Source organism: Grammomys surdaster, unplaced genomic scaffold (genome assembly GCF_004785775.1).
Source record: "Grammomys surdaster isolate TR1022 unplaced genomic scaffold, NIH_TR_1.0 129, whole genome shotgun sequence".
NCBI classification, from domain to species: domain Eukaryota; kingdom Metazoa; phylum Chordata; class Mammalia; order Rodentia; family Muridae; genus Grammomys; species Grammomys surdaster.
In genome coordinates, this window is record NW_021604587.1 from 17,318,985 (window position 1) to 17,344,694 (window position 25,710).

The window sequence follows — 25,710 nt, forward strand, 5'->3', positions numbered from 1 at the left end:
AGCTAAGTAGCACCAAAATAAGTTTATAGTTAAAGGTCATTATTACATGAGGAACTACCAAATATCTGAAAGGGGGTCACAACATTAGGAAGGCTGAGAACCACTGATTTACAGGGAAATTCAATGTAGAATACAGGGGGCAATCAACAAGCTTATCAGTGCTAATATTGTAGGAAGAAAAAAACCCTGAATATTGAAATTATTGTTATAAAAAGAACACCTATTTTTGTTTTGATACAGGGTCTCACTGTGTAGCTGCCCCTGGCTATGTAGACTAGGCTACCCTCAAACTCCAGAGATATACCTGCCTCTGTCTCCCAGGTGCTGCTATTAAAGGCAGATGTCATTATACCTGGCTAAAAAAGAAACTTTTGTGTTTGGTAGTTTTCCCTTGAGAAAGCTGATTGGCTGTTTCCTTAGATAGAAGAGCCAATTTTCAGTTTGTTAATAAACATACTCACTAAATGGTATAAATCAACTGTAGTAGAGTACTATTTACTTAAAAAAAAAAACCAAAATGTAGACATGCTGTAGAAAAATCTGAATTTATAATACTTGCTTGTGATTTAAATTTTTCTTGAATTTCACCTTATATTTTTAGTTTCAATATCTATCTAACCCTTTTATTGTCCTGGTAAATTTGTAAGAGATGATTCCTGTCTAACCACATGAGATTGGGTTCAATTGTTCAGGATGGCATTTGATGTGTATTGGTGTGTGGTTCTTCTAGGTCACTTACAGATATTTGATATGTTTGTGGTAGAGAAGTGGCCAATTGTACAGGCCTTTGCACTTGAAGGCATTGGAGGAGATGGATTTTTTACCATGAAATATGAGGTATGTGTGAAAACTAGTATGTTTGGGTCTTGTCACAAAGCAAATGTGCATTAAACAAACAAACCAACCCAAGATCTCACTGTGTAGACCAGGCTGGCCTGGAACTTCCAGAGATCCATCTGCCTCTGCTTCCCAAGTGCTGGGATTAAGGGTGTGTATTATTATGCCTGACTTTGAAAGAGATGGAGGGTGCACAGTGTTCTGTATTTCTTGCATCTTAGAGATGACCAATAAATATCTGTTGAGAGAGGTTAATGGGTGAAATCGAGTCTGGAAAATGAGTTGTCAGTATAGGTTAGGGAAGATGGCCTGGTATGTTAACCAAATGACCTAAGGCATCCATTTGTTTCTACCTGATGTGACCTGACTCAACAGAAAACTAGGCAGGCAAAGCATTGTCAATGCTAGAAATGGAGACATCCTGTTGAATAGTACCTTTAGAAGCAAGTCGGAGGACTAACACCCCGAGAAAGTACGCAGGGACTTGCCTAGCAGACCACCACACTCTCTAAGGCTCTCTGTGGATTTCACCCTTCTGTCAGGTAGGATTACTACAGTTACAGTGGTTTTTGTTTGTTTGTTTGTTTGTTTTGTTTTTCGAGACAGGGTTTCTCTATATAGTCCTAGCTGTCTTAGAACTCACTCTGTAGACCAGGCTGGCCTCGAACTCAGAAATCCTCCTGCCTCTGCCTCCCGAATGCTGGGATTAAAGGCATGCGCCACCACTGCCTGGCTAGTTACAGTGTGAAAATCAGGCTTTGGGAATTTCCCTTGAAATGTACAGTAATTCCCAAGGAAGTTGAAGGGAATCAGGCCACCATGCGTAGCATGTAACTAATAACTTTTACTATTTTCCCAAGTATTCCTCCTTTACCTCCATCTCATTACCCCTCCACCTCCCTCTGTTTCCTGATCTTAGTCTTATTCTTCTTTTGCCTTTCTAAGTTACTTAATATGTGGAACTCTTTGTTCTGTAGATCTTATCTCCCAATGTCCTTCTCAACTCTAATGGCCTGATGACTGGCTCATATCTCTTTAAATACTGGGAGGAGAGCTTCGGCTACTTGCAGTTTAATTTAACATATGCCCTACCCCAAAAAATGTCATCACCTCATGGACAGGATGTCTTCCCAGCCAGTTACTTACTACCTCCGTGTCTTTGGAAAAATTTGTTTGACGACTCTGTAAAAGAAACGAAACCCAATGCCTACCCCAGAGGGTCATTGTACGTGTCCCTGATACGTATGGTAAGTGCCAGCATGAGAGGAAGTTAAACCCACATAGCCACCACTTAGGCTGAGCTAAACTGAGTCATGGGTGTAGAGAACTTTTCTTTCCTTGAAGCAACAGGAAGAAAGTTCTGCTGGTTGAACTCCCTTGGCTCTAGCTTCCTCTTACTGCTAAGGTGCTGAAACTGTGACTGGCAGTGTAAAACCTACTGTGACCAGCTCCCTAAGCAAAGGGTCAACAGCAAACACTAAATAAAAACAGAGTAAACGGTGAACACTGGTTTACTTGCATACAAACATAAGCTCTCCAGCTGAAAGGTGGAAATGATGCTCTTAAAGAAGATTTTCTGCACTGAGTGAAGTTTGGTCTGCTGAGGAAGGCTGTATCGGTTACTTGTATCTCAGAGGTGATTTTGTCGTCTTCTGCTCTGAACATTTGATAATGTTGGCTTTAGGAGAAGGGAAGTGCAAAAGAAATGTGGTGCAGAGAGGCTTGGAGTGCTGTGGGCACTGAACCACACAGGCGCATCTGCACAGGCAAGCGGAGGACAGTGGTGGCACTGCTGGGAACCTGGAGTAAGCAGACTGGGTGGAGCTGTTGAAGTTCAGGATTGAGTTGCTAATCCTAGTACTCTGAATGTAGAGATGGGCAGAGTTCAAGGCCAGCCAAGTGTACTGGAAGCTCTAGGCCAGCCAAAGCTCATGGAGTGAGACAGACCCTGTGTCAAAAAACAAACAAACAAACAAAACAAAACAAAAGCAAAGATAATGCTAGTGAAAAAATGGAGCAGTTAGTACACCTGGTTGGGGGTGGGGGAGTTAAGAAGCGTACTTTACCTTCGAGAGATAATATTTGTATGATATTATAAACAGCTAATGTGAGTATAGAGAAAAAGCATGGTACAATGATAGAGAAAACCTGCATCTTTGCATAAGTTAATACTTCTAAATAGATAAGAAATAAATAGACATCTCTATACAAATAACAGAAATCTAGACATAAATAACAAAGAAAGCTCTAAGTAGTTTTTGAATGAGACTAATGTACTTTCTAAAAGGTTAAAGTAGAAGATTCAAGTTTTTTATTGTAAACCTTTTATGTTTGAGTTTTGAAAAATTATGAGCATGTATTTTAATTAAGATTATAAAGAAAAAACATAGTGTGTATATGTATGTGTAAATGTGTATGTGCCATCATTGAATGTAATCAGATAATATATTGAAGATTCTGAAAATGATTTTCTTGAATGAGAAAGCATTTATTAATTTGTATAGGGCCGAATAATATTAATAAAATTGTGGCTTATTCTAATAGAATTAATAAAGCTTTGGTTTAATAATAAATACAGTTAACAAAATTAATAATTTAAAAATAATATAATAAAATTTCAACTTATTATTCTAGTAACACTGTACCAAGATAGTAATTTTTGAGTATCAGAAGATAAGAAGTGATTGACCATCCTAGTGATTGTCTTAATGATTTCAGTGTTTTGCTCTTTGTTGCAGTTGCAGGACGTGAGTTTGAGTCTCTGGAATGTCTACAGCAGGATGGATCCTGTCTCTCTGGAGAACATGCTTTCAGAAGTAAGGAGACAAAGTGTATTTAACATAATTATGTTCAATTATCCTAGCCAATTATCCACCGAAGGTATTTATTTAGTTTGAAGAAATGCAAGGTACATCTTAGTTTGCTTTAATCAAAGAGTGGAGCATCTCTTCCTAGATTGTTCTGGACTCTTGCAAAAGAGAAAACCTGGGTGGATTGAGGCTTTTCTGTGAGGAAAACCTGCTGAGGCAGCTGTTTTCGCCTGAAGACTTTTTGGTTATTTTTCCCCCTCAGGGGGAGGAATATTATACTGGACTTTAGTAAAAACAATGCAGAAGTTGCCCTGTAGCATGAAAGATTAAGATGACAAATTACTTAAAGAGATCAAAGTTTGGAACAGAGGTGTCAAACTTGTCCTATTGCCTAGATGGTAATATTTTAACATCCTGCCTAGGTCCTTCCAAGTGCTTGGCAGTATCTTATTAGCACAAAAGCTATTCTGGATAGTCCTTAAACTGGGTGTGTCTGTGTTCTACCACAGGCTTGTTTACAAGAATATGCCCCACCTTAGAATGTAATTTTCTAACTCTTGAGTCCCTGATTGTTCATCTGGGTGTGGTAGTACGTTTTCTCCCAGCACTCTGGAAGCACAGGCTGCTGGAGCTCTAGGAGAGTTCAAGGCCAGCCCTAGCTAACTCATGAGTTTTAGACCAGCCCTGACTACACACTGAGATCCTGCCTCAAAAGAAATAAACAAAGACAACAAACAAAATCTTGTTATGGGGCCAATGAGATGACTCAGCAGGTGGGAGCACTTGTTGCCAAGCCTGAGGACCTGTGTTTGCTCCCTGATATCCACAGAGGAGAAAACCAATCTCACAAAATTGTCCTCTAACCTATAAAATAAATAAATAAATTGTCATAGTTTATTAGAGATGTGCCACTTATACTTTGTACTAACCATTTAGAATAGGATAGAGTAGATTATGTTTATTATTATATATGTATATATGATAATATATATTATATATATTCATTAATTTAAAAACACAAGAAAAAGAGTCCCTAAGACATATCTGCTTGGAGGTTGCACAAAGAAAATTAGAGTCTGTCTCCTCTGCACACCGCCTCTCCCATCCTCTAGCATTACCAGAGATCACATGATTATTTGGACTTTTGCTGCTTCTCACCTATAGCCAGCCATTTCTTTGGAGAGCTCCTGTGTGTTAATGTGAGGAGTAAGCTTAGAGGCCACAATTTAATTTCATACTACTGTGAGCTAGTTCCTTTGGGCAGAAGGAAATAAAAGTAAAAGGATAAGAGAAAAGGAAAATAGATATTATTTATTAAACTTATTTATTCATTTTACATTTCAATATCAGCCCCCCTCTCCTCCTAGCAACCTCCCCCATGCAGATCCTCCCCCAGTTCCTCTTCCCTTTGCCTTTGAGAAAGGGGAGCCCTCCTCTAGATATCATCTCCCCCACTACCCCCTTTCTCTCCCACTCAGGCCAGAGACAAGGCTCTCCAGTTAGGGGAACAGACTCCATAGGCAGGCAGGCAGGCAGGCAGGCAGGCAACAGGTTCAGGGACAGCTCCCACTCCTGTCATTGGGGGCCCCACATGAAGACCAAGCTGCTCATCTGTTATGTATATGCAGGGTGCCTAGGTCCAGCCTCTGTGTACTCTTTGGTTGGTGGTTCAGTCTCTGGGAGTCCCCAAGGGTCAGTCCAGGTTAGTTGACTCTGTTGGTCTTTCTGTGGAATCCCTGTCCTCTTTGAGTCCCTCAATCCTTCCCCCAACTCTTCCACTAGACTCCCTGAGCTCTGTCTAATGTTTGACTGTGGGTCTCTGCATCTTCATTGTGCTGTGCGGAGCCTCGCAGAGGATAGTTATGCTCGTCTTCTGTCTGTAAGCATAACAGAGTAGTATCATTAATAGTGTGAGGGACTGGTTCTTGCCCATGGGATGGGTCTCAAGTTGGGGCAGTCATTGGTTGGCTATTCCCTCAATCTCTGCTGCTCCTTTGTCCCTGCACATCTTGTAGATAGGACACATTTTGGGTTGAAGTTTTTGACCTTAGCCATTCTGATGGGTCATTTTGATTTCCATTTCCCTGATGACTAAGAATGTTAATTGTTTTTCCTTAGAATAGCAGAAAGTTGAGTCTGTATATTAAAAAAGGTAGTTGGGCATGGTGATACTTGCCAGACATGCACATGCACACTAAACCCATACAAAATATCTGTAACGTAACTTTTTTTAAAAAAAAGAAATTAATGAATCCTTTGATGCCAAGAACAATGAAATTGATAGATGATTAATTTAATAGAATTAGGATATATTGCTATTTACTCTTTACTTTTTATTTGCTGCCTTAAAGGAATTTTTATACTATATATTATAATCATATTCTTTCTCTTCCTTCAGCTCCTCCTAGATCCTCCCCACCTCTGTACCCACCCAAAATCAAAACAAACAGAAAAATCAAGAGGACAAAAGAATAACAAAACTAAAAGCACACAGAAAACATGAACTCCCATTTTGTGTTGGCCAACCGCTCCTGAGCCTGGGGCCTGCCCTGGAGTGTAGTTGATACACTCAGTGTCACTCCACTGGAGAACACTAATTTTCTCTCTCCCAGCAGGTATCAGTTACGAATGGATTCATGACTAGGGGCAGGACTTTGTGTCCACTTACCATTCTACGTGCTAGGGTTTTGCCTGGCTTGAACTTATTGTGCAGGTTTTGTATGTGTTGTCACAGCCAAGTTCATGTGTGTATCAGCCCTGTTGTGTCTTGAAGATGCTGTTGTGGTGAAGTTGTCTACTATCTCTGGCTCTTGATATCTTTTTCCCTCCTCTTCTGCCTAAATCCTGATCCTTAGAGGGAGGAGTTTGGTAATAACATCTCATTCAGAGCTCAGTGCTTGTGGATCTCTATGTTAATTACCTTCTAATGCAAGAAGAAACTTCCCTGATAAGGGTTGAGTCATGTACAGATCTTTAGGTTTAGCAATACATGATTAGGAATCATTTTTGTTATACTCATTTAGCAGAATAATATTCTCAAGTCTCAAGTTCTTGCCTACTTCAGCAGTGTTAGGTATGGGTTACATCTCAGAGTGGGCCTTAAATCTGAGGTTGTTTAAAAGGTTGCTTACTCCCATAATATCTGTGCTACTTTGCACACTGTATCTTGTACTATTGCACCGGTGTGTCTTGATGGCAGGCCATCGCTGTGGTTTCTTTCTTCAGTGTCATAAAGTTCTTATCATACAAGTGTTTCACTTGCTTGATTAGAGGTTTTCCAAGACATTTTATTTCTTTTAGGCTATTATTAAAGGTATTGTTTTCCTGATTTTTTTCTCTTGGTTTGTTTGTTATTTATTTGTATGTTGGAAGACTGTTGATTTTTTATGTGTTAATTTTGCATCCTGCTACTTTGTTGAAAGTTTTTATCAGCTGTAGAAGTTTCTTGGTAGATTTTCTAGGGTCTGTTATGTATAGAATATCATCTGCAAATAAAGGATACTTTGATTTCTTTTCCTACTTGAATTCCGTTGATCTCTTTCAGTTGGCTAACGGTTCTAGCTAAGACTTTAAGCACTATACTGAACAAGTATATAGAGAGGACACATCCTTACTTTGTTCCTGATTTTACTGAAAATGCTTTGAGTTTCTCTTTTAGGACATTGACTATGGGCTTGTTGTAAATTATTACCTTCAGGTGTATCATTTTATCCGTAGTCCCTCCAGGACTTTAAACATAAAAGCATGTTGAATTTTCAAAAAGTCTTTTCCATCTGATGAAATGTCATATTGTTTTTCTTTTTTAGTCTGTTTATATGTTAGATTACATTTATTGATTTATAATTGTTGAACTATCCTTGTAACTTTTAGATGACGCTGACTGATCTTGATCATGGTAGATAATCTTTCTGATGTGTTCTTGAATCAGTTTATAAGTATTTTATTGAGAATTTTTTCTCTCTGTTCATAAAGGATATTGATTGAAAACTTTCTATTTTTTGTTGACTCTTTGTGTGTTTTGGTTTCATGGTTACAGTAACTTCCTAAGAAGAATTTGGATATGTTCCTTCAGTTTCTGTTTGTGGGATAGCTTGAGGGGATTGGTGTTAGTTCTGTGAGCACTCTGTATTGTCTCCATTTGGTCCTGGCCTGTCTTTTATTTAAGAGATTTTTAATTATTGTTTCTATTTCACTAGGAGTTGTAAGTCTGTTTATCTCATCTTGATTTAATTTTGTTAGGTCATTTCTATCATGAAATTCATTTCTTTTAGGTTTTCCAGTTTGGTGGAACATAGATTTTTTAAAGTCCTTAAAATTGTTTGGATTCCCTCAGTGTCTTCTGTAAGGTTTCCATTCTCATGCCTAATTTTGTTAATTTGCATCTTCTCTCTCTTCCTTTGGTTGATTTGTTTACAGATTTGTTGATATTGTTGATGTTTTCAAAAGAACCACCTTTTGATTCTTTGTGATTTTGTTGTTATTTCTTTTTTGTTTGGTTGGCTTGATTTGGTTTTTGGTTTTGTGAGATGGTTTCGCTATGTAGCCCTGGCTGTCCTGGAACTCACTGTAGACAAGGCTGGCCTCAAACTCAGAGATCCACCTCTGCCTTCCTCCTATGCACTAGGTGAATTTTTTTGTCATTTTGGATTTTTGTTTAAAACAGGGTCTTAAACTGTACCTTAAGGTACAGTTCTAGAGCTAGTAAGAAAGGTTAATCCTACCTTAAAATATTAACTAAAGAGCATGGAAAGGAATAGCTTGTAAATGTTTAAATGAAATTAGCTAGGACAGGACCTTAGCAGTATTCAGTGGTAGAGTTCTTCACTATCATGCACAATACCCTGAATTCAGTTTCCTTCACTGAAAACAAAGGCTGGTGGGTAGGAAACAAAAACCAAACAAAAAACTCCTAAAGAAGAAACTACCTTACAAAATCCAAGAAAAATAATTTGAAAAATTGAAAACTACAGATAAATTAGTTTTTTAATTGTATATTATTTGAGTCTATAGATTTAAATATTTGATATATTTGTATCCACTTTGCTGATACTATAATCTTTGGTGGTACTCATATTAGTTTATCTTTGGGTAGTGGTTTACATATCCTTTTAACCCAATAGTCACAGTCCTTGAAATTTCCTTACCAGTTACTATAAGATGTTCCATGTCCATATTTTATAAATTTCCTGGCCTGTACTTAGAACTGATCTTTTCTCTAACTGCTGGTTACTTGGAGTGGGAAGCAGTGTTTCATCAGTATGATGAGTGTTAGGGATGTTCACTGTGACTGTGTGGTCCTATTTCTAGTGGACCTCTTTAGTGACCAGGGCTCCCTTTGTTGTTCATGTTAACTATATACATGCAATACATGGGATCTGGAGGCTGGACAGACAACGTGGTGGCTAAGGATTATTCTTCTCCAGAGAGCCCAGGTTCCCAGCATCCACATGGTGGCTTACAGCGGTTAAGAACTTTAGTTCTGGGGGAAGCTGACCTCCTCGAGCACCAGGAACACACATGATGCTTATACATATATGCAAGCCAACACTCATACTCATAAAATAAAAATAAAGACACCTTTTAAAAAGATAAAAAGGATTTAGATACCAAGGAGGGTGTTTTTAGGCAATTTTGTCTTTGTGTAAGCATTATAAAGTATGATTACATAGACCTAAATGAAACAGTGCATGGTATATGCTGTCATATGTTTGGTCTGTCATTAACCAAAACATCTAGTGAGAAATGGTATATGCATATAATCCCAGTATACGGGAGGCAGAGGCAGGAGGATAATGAATTTGAGGTCAGCATGGACAATATAGTAAGATGCTGTCTCAAAACAAATTCCAACCTTTTTCCCCAAATTCCCACATCTGTGATTACTGAGAATTTTTTAAATATATATGTGTGCATCTTATACACATGTACAGACATACCTGTAGGTAGCTTAGGTGGATGGATGGAAAGACAGTTAGCAATAAGCAAGGAATTCTAGTGAAAGCCAGCTGTCTTTACTCCCACGCATTTGGGAGGCAGAGGCAGGCTGGCTTGGTCTGTATAGATGGCTCCGAGCCAGCCAGTGCTGCATAGTGAAGCACTGTCTAAAAAATAAAAATACAAGAGAGAATATTTTTACCAACCTAGAACGTTACCTGTGTCCATGGGCAGTCAGTGTCTGTCCTCGCTCCCCAGGTAACTACTGCCAACCCACTTTGTCTACAGAGAGGTTCCTTTTTTAGATAGTTTCTTTTCAAAAATAATAAATAATCTGTGTATAGAATAGCCTAGTATTCAAGTAAGTTCATGATTCTTGTTCTCTAGGGTCCCTCTTATATGACACTCTTTGTTTGCTTGCTTTTAATTAGGACCTGGCGGTGTTTGAGCATCAGTGGACAAGCTTCTTTGCTAATTTTGACACAGAAATCCCTTTCCTACTGGAACTTTCAGAGTCTCAGGCGGGTGAGGTACGTAAGTAAAGAGTCATAGAAGAAAGAAAAATGGTAAATCTGTTACTGTCGTTGCTGTATTATAATTTTTGTTGTTATGTTGTTATGTGGTCGCTGTGTGACCCTGATTTTGGTCTGGAACTCGATGACATGCACCTGCCTCTGACCTTACAAGACAAGTGGTGGAGTAAAAGTCATGTACTATTATGCCTGACTTACTAATTTTTTTTTTGAGATTCACCACTGTAGAAGTTTGCTTTGGTTATCATTTCTATAAGCCATGTTGTATATGTCATAAAAGATATTCCCTCCCATGCCTATAAAAAAGTTATATTCAAGGCTCTGGTCTCAATCCCCTATACCCCCCCCCAAATATTTTTCTTATGTCCACTTATCTATTAGAAGGATATTCACCTTTCAGCATGGCAGTGTCCCCAACCAGTAGATATGTTGGAGTTCTAGTTAGTACTTATGTACCTCTGAATACTAGTTGAGCCTCATGGTCACAAGTGCCATGCTGTCATTCCAAGGCCAAATTGGTAGTGAGTTACCAGTTACTTGGTTCAGACTAAGGCACCTTCATGACTAAACTGAATGTCTATTTTGAAAACTAGGGAACAGAGTAGTCACAAAACCTACTCAACAGGAAGACTCAGAAGAGCCATCTTAAGCTTACCTTTGAGCCTACCTGGGGTTTAAACTATCACTACTCTGTTCTTCAGTGTACCACAGTGGCACACAACAAACCCCCACCTGACCTTTGGGAGTTGATCTGGAGCATTTTACACACACACACACACACACACACACACACACACACACACACGGAGCATTTTACACACACACACACACGCACGCACACACACGGAGCATTTTACACACACACACACACACACGCACACACACGGAGCATTTTACACACACACACGCACGCACACACGCACACACACATTGTTTCTATATATTGTTATACATTGCTGCTATATCCTCAAATACCTTAATAATTAGGAAAGAATCTTACTTATTTGTTTTTACTTTTCTCTGGTGCTCTGCATTCCTCTGTATGGACCAGTATTCTGCTTGGCACCTTCCTCCTCTAAGGGTGTCCTTTAATGTTGTTTGTAATTAAATCTTATGATAATGAATTCTTTCAGCTTCAGTATGTACAAGGGAACATATTAGAGAAACATAGTTTTTTCCCACTGTTGTTTCTTGGAGACAGGATCTCACTGGATAGTCTGGCCTGGCCTTGAACTCACTGGCTTGCTGCTTCTACCTCCCAAATGCTGGGATAATAGATAATATCTTGGGTGTCTTACTCTTGCTATGAAGACACCTTGACCAAGGCAACTTACAGTTTACGGAGGCTTACAGTTCCAGAGGATAGATAGTCCATAACCATCATGACAGAGAGCTTGTCAGTAAGCAGAGTATAACACTGGGGCAGTAGCTGAGCACTTACATCTGAGTCACATTTAAGAGGCAGAGAGACACTGGGAATAGTGTAGGGGTTTGAAACCTCAAAGCCCACCCCCAGTGACACACCTCCTCCAAAAAGTCTACAGCTCCTAGTCCTTCTCAAACAGTTGTACTAGCTGAGGACCAAATATTCAAGTATATGAGCCTATGGGGCCATTCTCATTTGAACCACCACAGATAAGAGTCACCACCCCCAGCTTCAATTGCATTTCTGAAAGATGTTTTTGCAATGTATAGGCAATGTAGACTCTAGGTTAATGAGCTTTTCCCTTCAGTGCTCAGATGATGTTGCTCCGCTATCTACTCACTCACATTGTTTCTGAGACTTTTGTCTCAATCTTTGTTCCTGTGGATATTGGTCTTTTCTCCTCTGGCACATATTAAGATTTTTCTTTCTTTTTTATTTTGGAATCATAATTTAATTACCATTTCTTTCTTCTCTTACCTCCCTCCAAACTCCCTCCAAACCCTTCCATTATACCCTTCCACACTCTCATTTAAACTCATGGCTTTTTTTTTTTTTACTAATTGTTATTGCAGGTTAGTGCGTGTGTGTGCGTGTGTGTGCGTCTGTGTACCAGTGGCATTTTCTGTGTCAAACTCCTTGAAAACGTTCTGATTTGCATCCCACCAGCTATATAGGCTGCATGTAGCGTCACATAGTCACTAGATTATTTAGTTTCATCTTGAGTGTTTTCAGTCTCAGGGGTGCAGGGACAGCTCAGTGGCTAAGACCATTTACTGCTCTTGAAGAGGCCCAGAGTTTAGTTCTCAGTACTTGACTGAGTGGCTCTGGTCTCCATGGGAACCTGCGTTCATGTACATGCTGATGCATAATTAAAAATAAATAAATCACCTGGGTGTGATGACTCAGGCCTTTAACCCCTGAGCTACAGCAGTTAGGTCTCTGGGTTTTTCAGAGCAGCCAGAGCTACATAGTAAGACTTCTCAGAAATAAACAAAAAAAACCTGCATGTGCTGGCATGCTTGTAATCCCTGCTCTTTGAAAGTGGAAATAGAAGAATCAGAAGTTCAAGGCAGCCCTGGACCACATAATGCACCTGAGGCCATCCTTTTGATAGTTTGACTCTAAAGAAATTCTAAGTAAAATTAAAGAATTCTTACTATATATTTTGAGTATTTCTTCCATGTTTATTACAATTATATTATTTATGCCTTTTCCTTTTGCCATGAGAATCCATTTGTATATATGTGTGTGATGCATGTGTGTATATGTACTCATTTGTATTTTGTACACAGATGTGTCCACTTGCATGTAGAGGCTAAAAGTCAACGTCAGATAATTTCCTTGATTGTGTTCCATCTTATTTTCTAAAGATTTGTTTATTTTTATTTTGTGTGTGTGAGTGATTGGTGATTGCCTATTTAAGATATCTGTGTATCACATGTGTCTCTCTTTTTTTTTTTTTTTGTTTTTCGAGATAGGGTTTCTCTGTGTAGCCCTGGCTGTCCTGGAACTCACTCTGTAGACCAGGCTGGACTTGAACTCAGAAATCTGCCTGCCTCTGCCTCCCAAGTGCTGGGATCAAAGGCGTGCGCCACTACCGCCCAGCTGCATCACATGTGTCTTATTGCCTGCCCAGACTAGAAGAGGGTGTTAGATCCCCTAAAACTAGAGTTACAGGTGGTTGTGAGCCACTGTATGTGTACTAGGATTTGAACCTGGGTCCTCTGCAAGAATAACAAATGCTCTTAACTCCTGAGCCATCTCTTCATCTCCCACAGTAATAATCTTGACATAGAAGATTCAGTAACATTATCTATATTTTAGAATAAATAACAAACTACAATATAATCAGTAATAGTCTACAGATATGATAAAAAATTGGAGAAAATTTATGAAAATGTTAACAGTTCTTAGAGATTGTGTATGATTTGTTGTATTCTGCAAGGAAGAAATATTGACAAGTTGAAAAAAACCACAAGAGATATTACTTGAAGGCACTGAAATTTCCTTTTGAAATTTTGAACCTTTGAACGTGAGACCCTGTATGGTAACTTTTGATTAATAAGTTTAGCCTAATGCTTCATTCAAAGTCAAGAATTCTTTGTTTTCCTATGAAAAGTTTATCATTATACTTCTTTGTTCTTTAATTTCCCCTGATTATTGATTTAAATTAGCATATTATAATTATGTTTAAAGTTATTGGAATGTAGGGACATTTAACACAAAAGAGGAGTGGGCCAAGATTAGTGATTTGAACTGTAAATGCTAATTGCTCTTTCTGTATTTGAATGGATCTGCTTTGTTTCTTTGCCTTTTGCAGACGTTTTCGTAATTTTTGCTATTTTTTTTGTTTTATTGCTATACTCCAAATTCATGACTTTATCTACATTATCTTTCTGTGTTCTTATACTCTGTACACATCTCTGTCTTTCTGCTACATACTACTCATTCTCTTGACATGTGTATGTACATATACACATATGTGAAAGCTTTATTATTTTCAAAGCTATTATCTTATATCATATATTGACTTCATTTTAGCCATTCAGAAGCTACTTCAGTCATGGAATGATCTCCAGCCATATTACTGAAAACAGGTATGTTTCCTGGGAAGGAAATTCCAATGGTGATAAAGAAAATGGAATTGAAATCAGGGGTGTGGAATATGGAGAATATCGAAGTTCAGGATGTGAGTTGACTATGATATCATAGTTGTGCCAGGCAGCAGTGGCACATGCCTTTAGTCCCAGCAATAGGGAGGCAGAAGCAGGCAGATCTCTGAGTTCAAGAGCAGTCTGGTCTACACAGTGAGTTTTAGGACACCAAGGGCTACCCAGAGAAACCTGGTAAAAAAAAAAAAAAGAAAAAGAGAGAGAGAGAGAGAGAGAGAGAGAGAGAGAGAGAGAGAGAGAGAGAGAGAGGAAGGAAGAAAAGAAACTGTAGTTGTGATTCGTTTGTCTTGGTCCTTTGTACTTTTGTATTTGCTTTATTTTTCTGTAATCTTATAGTAAAATGGCTTTTAGAATATTATAGATAATCAACCTCAATCTAAAGAAAGGGACTTTTATTTTATACCTAGCTCAGGAAAGCAAAACTACAGACAAGGGACCGCAGTATTGGTGGGGGTGGGGCTGTAAAATGAATTAAGCTAAGTACCTAGCACCTTGCAAAAGATGGGAGGAGGAAGGGTTTCTGAGTAGTTCCTTCTTCTCTTTGTCATGATCAGCAGGTGGGTAGAAGAGGCAGCTAATCCCTCTGTTTTCCCCCAAGTCCTGTCCAGTCTAATAGACAAGCCACTTCTCTGGGTTTCAGACATATTCTTTTCTGTTTAAAGTGTAGCTTAAGCCGGGCGGTGGTGGCGCACGCCTTTAATCCCAGCACTTGGGAGGCAGAGACAGGCGGATTTCTGAGTTCGAGGCCAGCCTGGTCTACAGAGTGAGTTCCAAGACAGCCAGAACTACACAGAGAAACCCTGTCTCGAAAAACCAAAAAAAAAAAAAAAGAAAAAGAAAATAAAGTGTAGCTTAGCTTGAACCAATTTTCAGAAGAAAAGTGAGTAGCATTCATTTGATTTACTGGATGCTTCATGTGGAGCTTCCTTGGTGGCTCTTAGGAAGGTGCTGTGACTAATCTGTCTGAAGGGATTGGTTATGGAATGAGCAGGAGGTGGAAGTCTAGTTGATGAAGAGGAAAAGACCACCAGGACTGGCAGTGGGTGTGTGGGAGGTGTGTGACAGGGACACCATTAGCATCCTTCTCTCCTCCTGCCCTCCTGAAAGGGACTTAGAAGTTGGTAGCCTCTCTGTTGTCTATTGGATCTGAGTAGTCCAACTGCTACAAGTCTCTAAAAGCTGTATTTCTATTACAATTTTACCTTATAAAAATCAGGGTATCATCATTATATTACTGAGAGTAGACTCTTGTAACTGATTTCTCAAAAAGGTCAGGTGGGAAAGTGTCAATAGGATGATGAATCAGAGATATCTGGTTCTAAGCCAGCCAGGAACATTATATAGATTGGACTTTGCCTGAGTCCTGAGGTCACACCACTCAGAAGAGCCTGAGACCCAGTCATAGAACCTTGGTTGACCGCATTTGCCTTGCTGTTCTAGCCCTCATCGGCAGCCTTTTGTTCTCTTTGGTAACCACTCCACACGAGACAACCTGAGTGCTGGCAGCTTCAACTTCCCTTCTGAAGGGCACCTGGTGCGCAACACTGGTCCTGCTGGGAGCTTTGCCAAACACATGGTGAGTGGCCAGCCTGTCTGGTACTTGATTAATTTTACTAATAACAAGAAAGAGCTGCTGGTCAAAGGAACCTTTTTCAGCTATTGTGTTGACTTAGTCCTGAATTTGGAGTTGTTTTATGTAGCTGGTCTTTGGTAATTTGTGGGTTCTTTTTACCCACCCTTTATTCCCCCAGGTTCACCCCATATCACTAGATAAGAGAGAAAGGAGGAGAAGAGAGGGCTCAACCCACCTCTGAACAACTACCAACACCCCACCTCTCTGGGCTCTAGCATTTATACACTGTCTTGGTTAGGGTTTTACTGTTGTGAACAGACACCATGACCAAGGCAACTCTTATAAGGACAACATTTAATTGGGAATGGCTCACAGGTTCAGAGGTTGAGTCCATTATCATCAAGGCAGAAACATGGCAGCATCCAGGCAGGCATGGTACAGGAGAAGCTGAGAGTTCTACATCTTCATCTGCAGGCTGTTAGCAGAATACTGACTTCCAGGCAGCTAGGATGATCATCCTAAAGCCCGCACCCACAGTGCCACGCCTACTCCAGCAAGGCCACACCTACTTCAACAGGGCCACACTTTCAAATAGTGCCACTCACTCCCTGAGCTGAGCATATACAAACCATCACATACACCCTCCCAAAAGTTACCAGAATTCCAAATGTCACACAGTTGCAGAAACTATCTGCTGCTGACAAGACCATGCCTCTGCTAGAGCGTGAGACAATTTAAAGTCAGCTGCTGCAGACAGTCTGAAGCAGCCCCAATCCCCACACCTTGGATTAAAATGGAAGCACATTCTTATAATATTTCTGTGTTTTTCTTGGGGGGGGAGGGGTTGAGACAGGGTTTCTCTGTATAGCTCTGGCTGTCCTGGAACTCACTCTGTAGACCAGGCTGGCCTCAAACTCAGAAATCCGCCTGCCTCTGCCTCCCAAGTGCTAGGATTAAAGGCGTGCTCCACCACTGCCTGGCATAGCCAGTGCTCTTAACTGCTGAGCCATCTCTCTAGCCCCAGGCATTTCTATCTTGGTGTAAAAGAAAACTTAAAACAAGGAACAAGAACAAAAAACCTAGAGGAGCCGGGTGGTGGTGGCGCACGCCTTTAATCCCAGCACTTGGGAGGCAGAGGCAGGAGGATTTCTGAGTTTGAGGCCAGCTTGGTCTACAGAGTGAGTTCCAGGACAGCCAGGGCTACACAGAGAAACCCTGTCTCAGAAAAACCAAAAAAAAAAAAAAAAAATCTAGAGGAGCTTATTCTGTACAGAGATGAAATTCACATGAAGCTGGGCACCTGTGTTTCCTGAATTTGTAGCTGTCCCTTATGTTCCACTGCTATGTGAGACGAGGTGTTTACTGTAAATTCTCTGGGCTGAATGATAATGGTGGCATAAACTCAAACATACTGACATACTGCCTGCTTTTCCCTTATGAGTTGTAAATGCACTAATCCCCTGGGCTGACTCTCTACCCAACAGCAAGCTCTCAGTGTAGCCAAGGTTGGAAAACCAGAGAAAGTGAATACAGAAGGCCTGCTGCTGAAGCCGTTTGCTGTTGGACCTGACAATCTAATTTGATTCCTGTATTCTGTTTCCTTTCTGTTGTTGTGATAAAACATTGACCAAAGCAACTTAGTGAGGGAAAGGATTTATTTGACTCATACTTTGACGTCATAGTCCATCATTGAGGAAAGTTGGGGCAGAAACTCAAGTTGGAAGTTGAATTGGACTCTGTGGAAGAGCCCTGCTGGCTAGTTCCCTCACATGCTTAGCTAGCTTCCTTGTACGGCCTGAGACCACTCCCCACAGTGGGGTAGGCTCTCTTCTGTCTTCATTAAGACAATTCCCCTATAGACATGTCCATAAGACAGCCTGAGCTGGGTAGTCCCTCAATTGAGGCTCTCTTATCAGGTGTTTTAGACTATGTCATATTGACAGTTAAAGCAAGCTAGAACTCCTCCCCCCAACTCATGTAGAAGGAGAGAACCAACTCCCCAAAAGTTGTTTTTGGAATTCCACATGTACACTATAATATACCTGTTTGTACCCCTCACGCAAATAAATAAAACCAAAATTAAAAACAAATATTCAAATTTAAACAAATAAATATTTTTTAAATCAAATTAAGTCATCTTTGTCTAGAAAAAGTAAATAAGATTCAGTTCAATAAACTTCATTCCATTAACTGCTTTTTATTTCTTCAGCATTACTTGTCTAAGTATGCTCCTTTTTAAAAGTTTGATTATTGTGTGTATGTTTGTGAAGTGGGGTATGCATGTGCCGTGGCAGATGAATAGAGGTCTAGGGACAGTCTTGTGAAGTCTGTTCCTTCCTTCATCTTTCCGTGGATCTGGGGAATGAATTTAGATGGGCAGGCCTGTGAGCCAGCTCACCAGCTCCTGGTATACTCATTTTTCTTTCCCCTCCCCACAATGTTCAGGTGGCTCAGTGTGTCTCACCAAAGGGACCTCTGGCGTGTTCAAGAACATACTTTTTTGGAGCTACTCATGTTCCTTATTTGGGTAAGTTTCTGTAAACAGTTATCTTACCAGCTCTTACCTAATGGTTTTTCCTATAAAGGAGAAGTTAACATACAATTTACTATTTTATGCAAAATTCCATCTTGTGGGCATTGACTCCTTCACTGATTGCAGCTATAGAGTCAACTTGTCTAACTCATTCCTCACAGAATGCATTTCAGGAGAAAAACCATTAGTTCTACCTATTGTTTGAAGTCTAGCTGTATTTATCCCCTGTAAGAAGAAAGCCCAAGATTAATGAATGCTACAGTTTGAGATGGCAGGGGATGTAAGCTCTGTTGGAACATGACGGATCTCCTGCCTAATTCCTTTTTGAGAAGAGGGAGACTAGGCTGTGCTAGGACACTGCATGGCTGAGGACTTGCAGCAGTGAACTTCAGGAAGGCGAGGCTGAGTAGGGGGACCCTGCTTGCTGGGGTACTCTGAAGCTTCAGGTATCCAAAGAGACATGGGGGCAAACTTTCAAATTGAATGTGGCTCTCAGCATTGCTTCCCAGAGGTCAGAACATCAGAGGCCATTAATATAGAAGCCAGGAAACTCTGAAAAGAAAGATTACTTAGGTCAGATAATTAAGAAAATTAAAAAACAGAACTTAAAACAACATTAACTTTAAAAAAAAATAGGTAAAAACGTTCAAGAGCCTAAGATTCTGTGAAATGAATTGAAAAAGAGTCAGGGAGTAAATGAAAGTCCAAGAAATTCTGGGAAAAGGCAAGTATCGATTGCTATCTGTGCGTGTGTTGTATTTAATGTAAACCGAGACATTTCCCTTTACAGGTGAGGATGAGAAGCTGCCCAGGACAACTGAGCAAATGTAAGTCCTTGTGCCAGATTGGTTTCCTCTTCTCAAAGCTGAGTTTCTTTCTGAGGCCCTCCTGCTTCCCCTTGGGATCAGCACTGCTGAGGACTGCTGCCTACGAGGCGTACACTGCTATATATGGCCCAGCCAGTCCCAGACTGCTCAGTCTGCAGCCTAGACCAGAGGGCTTTGTCAGCTTTGCCATCTGCTCCTCCCTCTGGAACGCCTCCCGGTCTTCCTATGTGTATGCCCATACATTTGTATGACATACTTCCCTTCTTGTATTTCATACACAGTGAAAAAAAATGTAATTGAGGATTTTTCCAAAACCAAAACCTTCTGCAATTTCTTGGGGGAAAATCTGATATCCCATGTGGTCTGCAGAATTTTCTCTGGACTTGACATTCAGACTTATGCACCAGAGCTGTGCTCAGTCTCAGCCATGTGCTTTAGAGAGGTCCTGCTTAGTACTGGCTTCCCTCCCTTTACATAAAGGAGGAACACACAGACCAGAAAGAGATGCTTGAAGCTCTAAAAAGTATGCTCGTCACCCGAGTCTCCAGCATAGCTGAGTTCTAGACCACTTCTTTGCAAAGGCCAGCACAGATTGGCCACAAATAAATAATTGTCTATAGATCATAGCAAACTCCTGGGCATGAGGTAATGTGGCTGCAGCATTCCTGTTGAACATCAGGGCTGCTTTGGCTAGGCGTTAGTCAGTGTCATCCCCTTTTCACTCAGGCTGTGTACTCTACAAAATGAAACCTCCTTCTCCTGTTGGAGAGGAGTGAGAATCCGTCAAGACTGTACGAGTAGTGCATGCTCTGTGAGAATCTCCAAACAAGCTCTCAGGGACCATGGATTTTACAGTAAAGCCTCTGTGACACGAGGCTTACCTCCGCTTACTGCATATGACAGCCTGCTTGCTACATGTAACAGTCTGCTTTTTCCCCTTGAGACAGGAGTATATTAGTTACTTTCCTTGTCATCGTGGTAAAAGAACCAAAAAATAAATAAATAAATAAAAATTAAAAAGGGAGGGAACAACAAGATGGCTCAGCAGGTGAGAGCACTCACTGCGAGCCTCGCAACCTGGACTCAGTCTCTGACCTCCACATGCACATGATACACTCTGTGTGACACTGTTTCTGGGGAGGCATAAACAGACATCTCACTTTACCACAGAAGTTGGTAAACCAGTGAGTTTATTGGGGTTACTTCTAGAAGTGTGGATGACCTCAAAGGCAGCTAGAACTGTGGCACTGGCCTCCCACTTCAACTTGGGTGATAAAGCACCTCTGCACAGCTTGCAGACAACTCAACAGACTGGAGAGGCTCCTCGGCAGCCTTTACTGCTCACATAGCTCTGGAAAGAGGGAGGGACCTTTTGAAGTTGTTCAGTTTTAGGGACTTAAGAGTCTAGCAAGTTGTTTACTTTCTGAGTCTTAACTGTTTTGAACATTTCCTGAGTCTTGCCAGGACTTGGGAGGCAGATGCAGATCTCTGAGTTCAAAACCAGCCTGGTCTATACACTGAATTCTAGGACAGCCAGGGTTACACAGAGAAATCCTGTCCTGAAAAACAAAAATAAATAAGTAGATAGATAGATAGATAGATAGATAGATAGATAGATAGATAGATAGATAGAATTTCCTGAGTTTTAACGAGCATTCCCTCTAAGATGGAATGTTTCATCTGGGAGGAAATTGTCACACAACATTGTTGCAGGCTGCATACCTTCCCATACAGAAATGAGTAAATAAATATTTTTTTAAAATAAAAGGGTCAGCAATGGCTTAACCTGTAAAAGCACTTTCTGAGCAAGTAGGGTGACCTGAATTATGTTCCCAGAACCCACAAAAAAATGGATAGCATGGCTTGCATTTGTAATTACAGTATTCCTGTGTCAAGATAGAAGGCAGAGACAGGAGAATTGCCTGGAATCCATGGGCTAGTTAGCATAGAGTCCACAGAGCAGCAGGAACAGCCAGAAAGACCCTACTTCAGCAAGATGATAGGAAAGAAGTTGTCCTCTAGACATGCACTATGGCACGTGCGTACTGCTCACCCCATAACACACATAGCATATGTATATGTACAGTAATAATAATGATAAATAAACCTGATCAGTTCAGGTGTACAGTCTGTTATGGTAGAGAATTCATGGCAGGAAGAACATGAAGTGGCTGCTCTCGTTGCAGCCACAGTCAGGAAGCAAGGAAAGATGACTGCTTGTGTCTGTAGGAGCTAATGTTCACATTTAGCTGAGTCAACACAGCTAACCTAATCTAGATAATCTCTTACAGACATCCCCAAAGCTTTCTCCTAAGTGATTCTAGACCCGTTAAGTTGATAATAGTAATCATTACAAGGGTCTTATTGTATAGCTCAGGCTGGTGTGGAACTTGCTGAGATCTCCTCTGTTTGTACGTCCTCAGTGTTAGAATTACAGGTGTGAGCCACCATGCCTAGCTTAATCTGTCTTTTACTGGGGGGCAGGAGAGTCATGTGTGACAGCTCATACAAGGAATCTCAGCACTGAGGAGGATGAAATAGGTAAATTGCCGCAAGTTCCAGGCTAGTCTGATCTACAAAGTGAATCCCTGTCTGGGAAAATAATAATACAAATTATTAGAGAAAATATGAAAATAAAGAAAGGAAAATATATCATAATTCTCTCTGGCATTATCTCTAATATCTTATATACAGTATATCTTCCTGTGCATCTAAAATAGGTTGTATTTTGGGAGGCTGGAAAGATAGCTCAGTGGTTAAGAGAACATATTGCTCCTATGGAGGACCAGAGTTAAATTCCCAGCACCAATGTCAGGCAGCTCACTGAAGTGATCTACTAGAGATAATTATTGACAGCCACTGTATTTAAACCAATAAAAAGGATATGAGTTCTTTTATTAGCCAGTGATCAAGAACTGCTCATGCCTCAGAGTCTCTTGGGGCTGAATGAACCTCAGCGGGGTATAGAGTTTTTAAAGACATACCCCACAATTACATCAGTGTTTGAGGGAGATCAGAGCAACATCTTTCTGCAGAGCTTAACAGTGTTTTCCAGATGCTGCATGACAGTTTTTTCTGACTTATACACATTCCTATTAGTTATTTTAGTTTATGTACAAATGTTAGTCACTCTGGTTAATACTTCTGGACCATGGTCAGGGATACAGGCAGTACCAAAAGCATTGCCAAGGCAAATGTGGCTGTTAAGATGGAAGACTGAGGAGTGTCTAGGCAGACATAAAATAGTCAGGACAAGACGTCACCACATTAGCTATTTCATCACAGCCACTGGTAGTGCTGGATCTCGGAGCTTTGATGCCTTCTTCTGGCCTCTGGGGAACCTACACACGTAATTCAAATTTGGGAGGTAGAGGATTGTAGTTTTAGATTATATGTTGCTTTAACCACAATGTACATACTAGGTTTTTCTTTTTTTATGCATTTCTTTTACTTTGATAGCAAGTTGACTTTTCTTTTTTCTTTTCTTTCTTTTTTTTTTTTTTTTCCATTTCTATGCCCTCTCTGCTTAGCCACTGCGTAGGATCCTCATTCTGGACCATTTGAAATTTGCCTATACCAAATCCCTTGGTGCCTTACATCAGGGATTAATATTAAGGTGTACTTAAGCCCATGTCAGATATTCCAGATCACCGTGGTAGTGGGGACCTGTGACAGTAACACAAGAGGCCATTAAGTGGCTTAGTAACCAGGTATTGGTTTATGTACTGAGCTGTTGTCTAAAGTTCTGTATAGGGCAGGCTAAGTAAAGTAGGGCTAGCTAATGTTAGGTTAGATGATACATGAATCGAGGTAATATAGAGGGGAGGGGTACCTAGCCAGTGTTGGATTGAGTGATATTTGAACCAAGACAGTGAAGGGGGGGTGTCTTTATATATCTTGAAGTTTAGGCTTTATGAAACTTCACCCCATCCAGTGTTGTGGCACACATACGTATCTCCATATTTGTGTTAAGGAGGAAGTCAGGAGCCAGAGTTCAAGATCATTCTTGGCTACATAACAACTTCAGGGTTGGCTTAGGACTCATGAGCCCCTGCCTCAAAAAGTCAAAGCAATAACAACAAAAAACATAAATCATTCACATAAATGTCATGGTGTGGGAAAATCTTTCTAGTCTCACCCAGAAGTAAACAAATTCATGGTTAGTGTACCTCCCAGGCCTCTTTCCATCACTATACCCTCTGCTGTGGCCTGCCTCACAACCAGGAACTTTGCCTTGTTTTTTCTCCTTTTAATTATGTGTGTGTGTGTGTGTGTGTGTGTGTGTGTGTGTGTGTGTATACACACATGGGTTTAGTGCTCAAGGAAACCAGACGAGCGTGTTTGTGTTGTATGCCTTGGTGGTTGTGAGCTGCTGGTGTAAGTGCTGGAATCCAGTGCAGGTGGGGCTACAGCTGTTCCTAGCCACTCAGCAGTCTCTCTAGGAGGAAATGTGTGGTCCGTGCTGCTCTCAACTCCTGTCCTCCTGCCTCTCTCTTCAGCATATCCTACAGGCTCTCACTGTGTAGACCAGGCTGACCTCAAATTCACAGAGATCTGCTTGTCTCTGCCTCCTAGTACTGGGATTCATGGCATGCACCACCATGCATGGCTTGTCATTTTGTTATTTGAGATTCTTTGTTCTGTTTTACTCTTCACTCTAATCTATGATATATAAGATGGAGGTGTGTGACAGAAGGTAGGAAGGAGCTGAAGGAGATAACTATGTGGTGTGACACAGAGGAGAGGCACCAAGCTGACAGTGAAATTCAAGTTTGCTGAGAGTTTCTGTGACCTTAGACAACATATTCTACTTTTGGAGATATTGCTTGCTAGGTTAGCCAAGATGTCAAACTCTTATCTTCTACTCATTGGAAGAGTCTCACAGATTTCAATCCATGTGTTCTTTGTGAAGCCTTATCAATTCCTTGCTAAGAAATCCTCTTGCCTTTCAGTGTGTCTGGTAGGTAAGCCCCTTTTCTCTGTAATTGTCTGAGAAGAGCCTGGGCATCCTTTTTTTTTTTTTTTTTTTTTTTTTTTTTGGTTTTTCGAGACAGGGTTTCTCTGTGTAGTTCTGGCTGTCCTGGCTGTCCTGGAACTCACTCTGTAGACCAGGCTGGCCTTAAACTCAGAAATCCTCCTGCCTCTGCCTACCAAATGCTGGGATTAAAGGCATGCGCTACGCTACCACCGCTGGCTGGCGAGCCTGGGCATCCTTAATCATGCAAAGTACTTGGACAGAGGCCTGTCTTTTAATTGAACTCAACCTTTCTTTTGCCGACCACCTGAGGTTCCTACCCTGCGTTCTTAATTGGCAGCAAACCTTTAGCATGTCTACTGAGGAGAGGACATAAAAAGAGTATGGTAGTGTTTGTGGAAGGCCTTCTGGCTGTATCAGATCATAGGCTCCTGATGTCTGGGTAGTCACTCCTGCTCACAGAAGCCCAGAAAGTCCTCTGATTTTATTGTTTGCTCACAAATAGGGAAAGTTTTTTTTTTTTTTTAACAAATGAGCTAACTAGTTCCGTGGCTTTATTTTTGCTCCACTTTTTTGTTTTTGTTTTTGTTTTTTTCGAGACAAGGTTTCTCTGTATAGCCCTGGCTGTCCTGGAACTCACTCTGTAGACCAGGCTGGCCTCGAACTCAGAAATCTGCCTGCTTCTGCCTCCCAAGTGCTGGGAGTAAAGGCGCGCGCTACCACTGCCCGGCTTGCTCCACTTTTAAGACTTATTTTTTATTATTTTTAATGTATTTAGTATTTAGATGTGTTTGTGTGTCTTTACGGGTATGTATGTACACATGAATACTGGTGCCCAAGGAAGCCAGACATGTCAGGTTCCCTGGAGCTGGAGTTACAGTGGTTGTGAGCCATCTGACATGAGTGTGGAGATCAAACTGAGGCCCTCTGTAAGCACAGTATGTGCATTAACTCCTGAGCCACCTCCCTGGCCCATCATTGTCACTGTTGTTCTTGATTGATGTTTTGGGCATAGTGAAACATGCTTGTAACTCCAGCACTGGAGCAGAAACTGGTGGATCTCTGTGAGCTCAAGGCCAACCTGGTCTATATAGTGAGTTCCTGACCACATGGTGAGGTAAAGCACTGTCTAAAAAACAACAAAAAACATTAAACAAGAGTAGAGTACAGCAAATAAACACATGACTTTTTAAAAGTTGAAAGTTCCTTTTTTTGATGAGTTAAAGTAGGGCTTGAACTTTTTTTACTCAACCAGTCTTTTTTATTTAATTTTTTTTTTAAATATTTATTTATTTATTTTATTGATGAGTACACTGTAGCTGTCTTCAGACACACCAGAAGAGGGCATCCAATCTCATTACGGATGGTTGTGAGCCACCATGTGGTTGCTGGGATTTGAACTCAGGACCTCTGGAAGTGTAGTCAGTGCTCTTAACCGCTGAGCCATCTCTCCAGCCCCTTCTTAAATTTTTTTTTTTTTTATTTATTATATGTAAGTACACTGTAGCTGTCTTCAGACACCCCACAAGAGGGCATCAGATATCATTGCAGATGGTTGTTAGCCACCATGTGGTTGCTGGGATTTGAACT

General features: G+C 40.6%; 1 protein-coding gene across 1 annotated transcript in view; it reads left to right on the forward strand.

Annotated features, from left to right (window-relative positions):
* CUNH20orf194 (chromosome unknown C20orf194 homolog) overlaps positions 1–25,710 on the forward strand; it is a 131,173-nt gene that overhangs the window by 25,228 nt on the left and 80,235 nt on the right. The window contains exons 6-12 of the mRNA XM_028755558.1: positions 731–837; positions 3,576–3,653; positions 10,013–10,111; positions 14,082–14,137; positions 15,653–15,788; positions 18,231–18,312; positions 19,109–19,145. Coding sequence (XP_028611391.1) covers positions 731–837; positions 3,576–3,653; positions 10,013–10,111; positions 14,082–14,137; positions 15,653–15,788; positions 18,231–18,312; positions 19,109–19,145 — 595 coding nt within the window. The remainder of the gene's footprint in view (positions 1–730; positions 838–3,575; positions 3,654–10,012; positions 10,112–14,081; positions 14,138–15,652; positions 15,789–18,230; positions 18,313–19,108; positions 19,146–25,710) is intronic.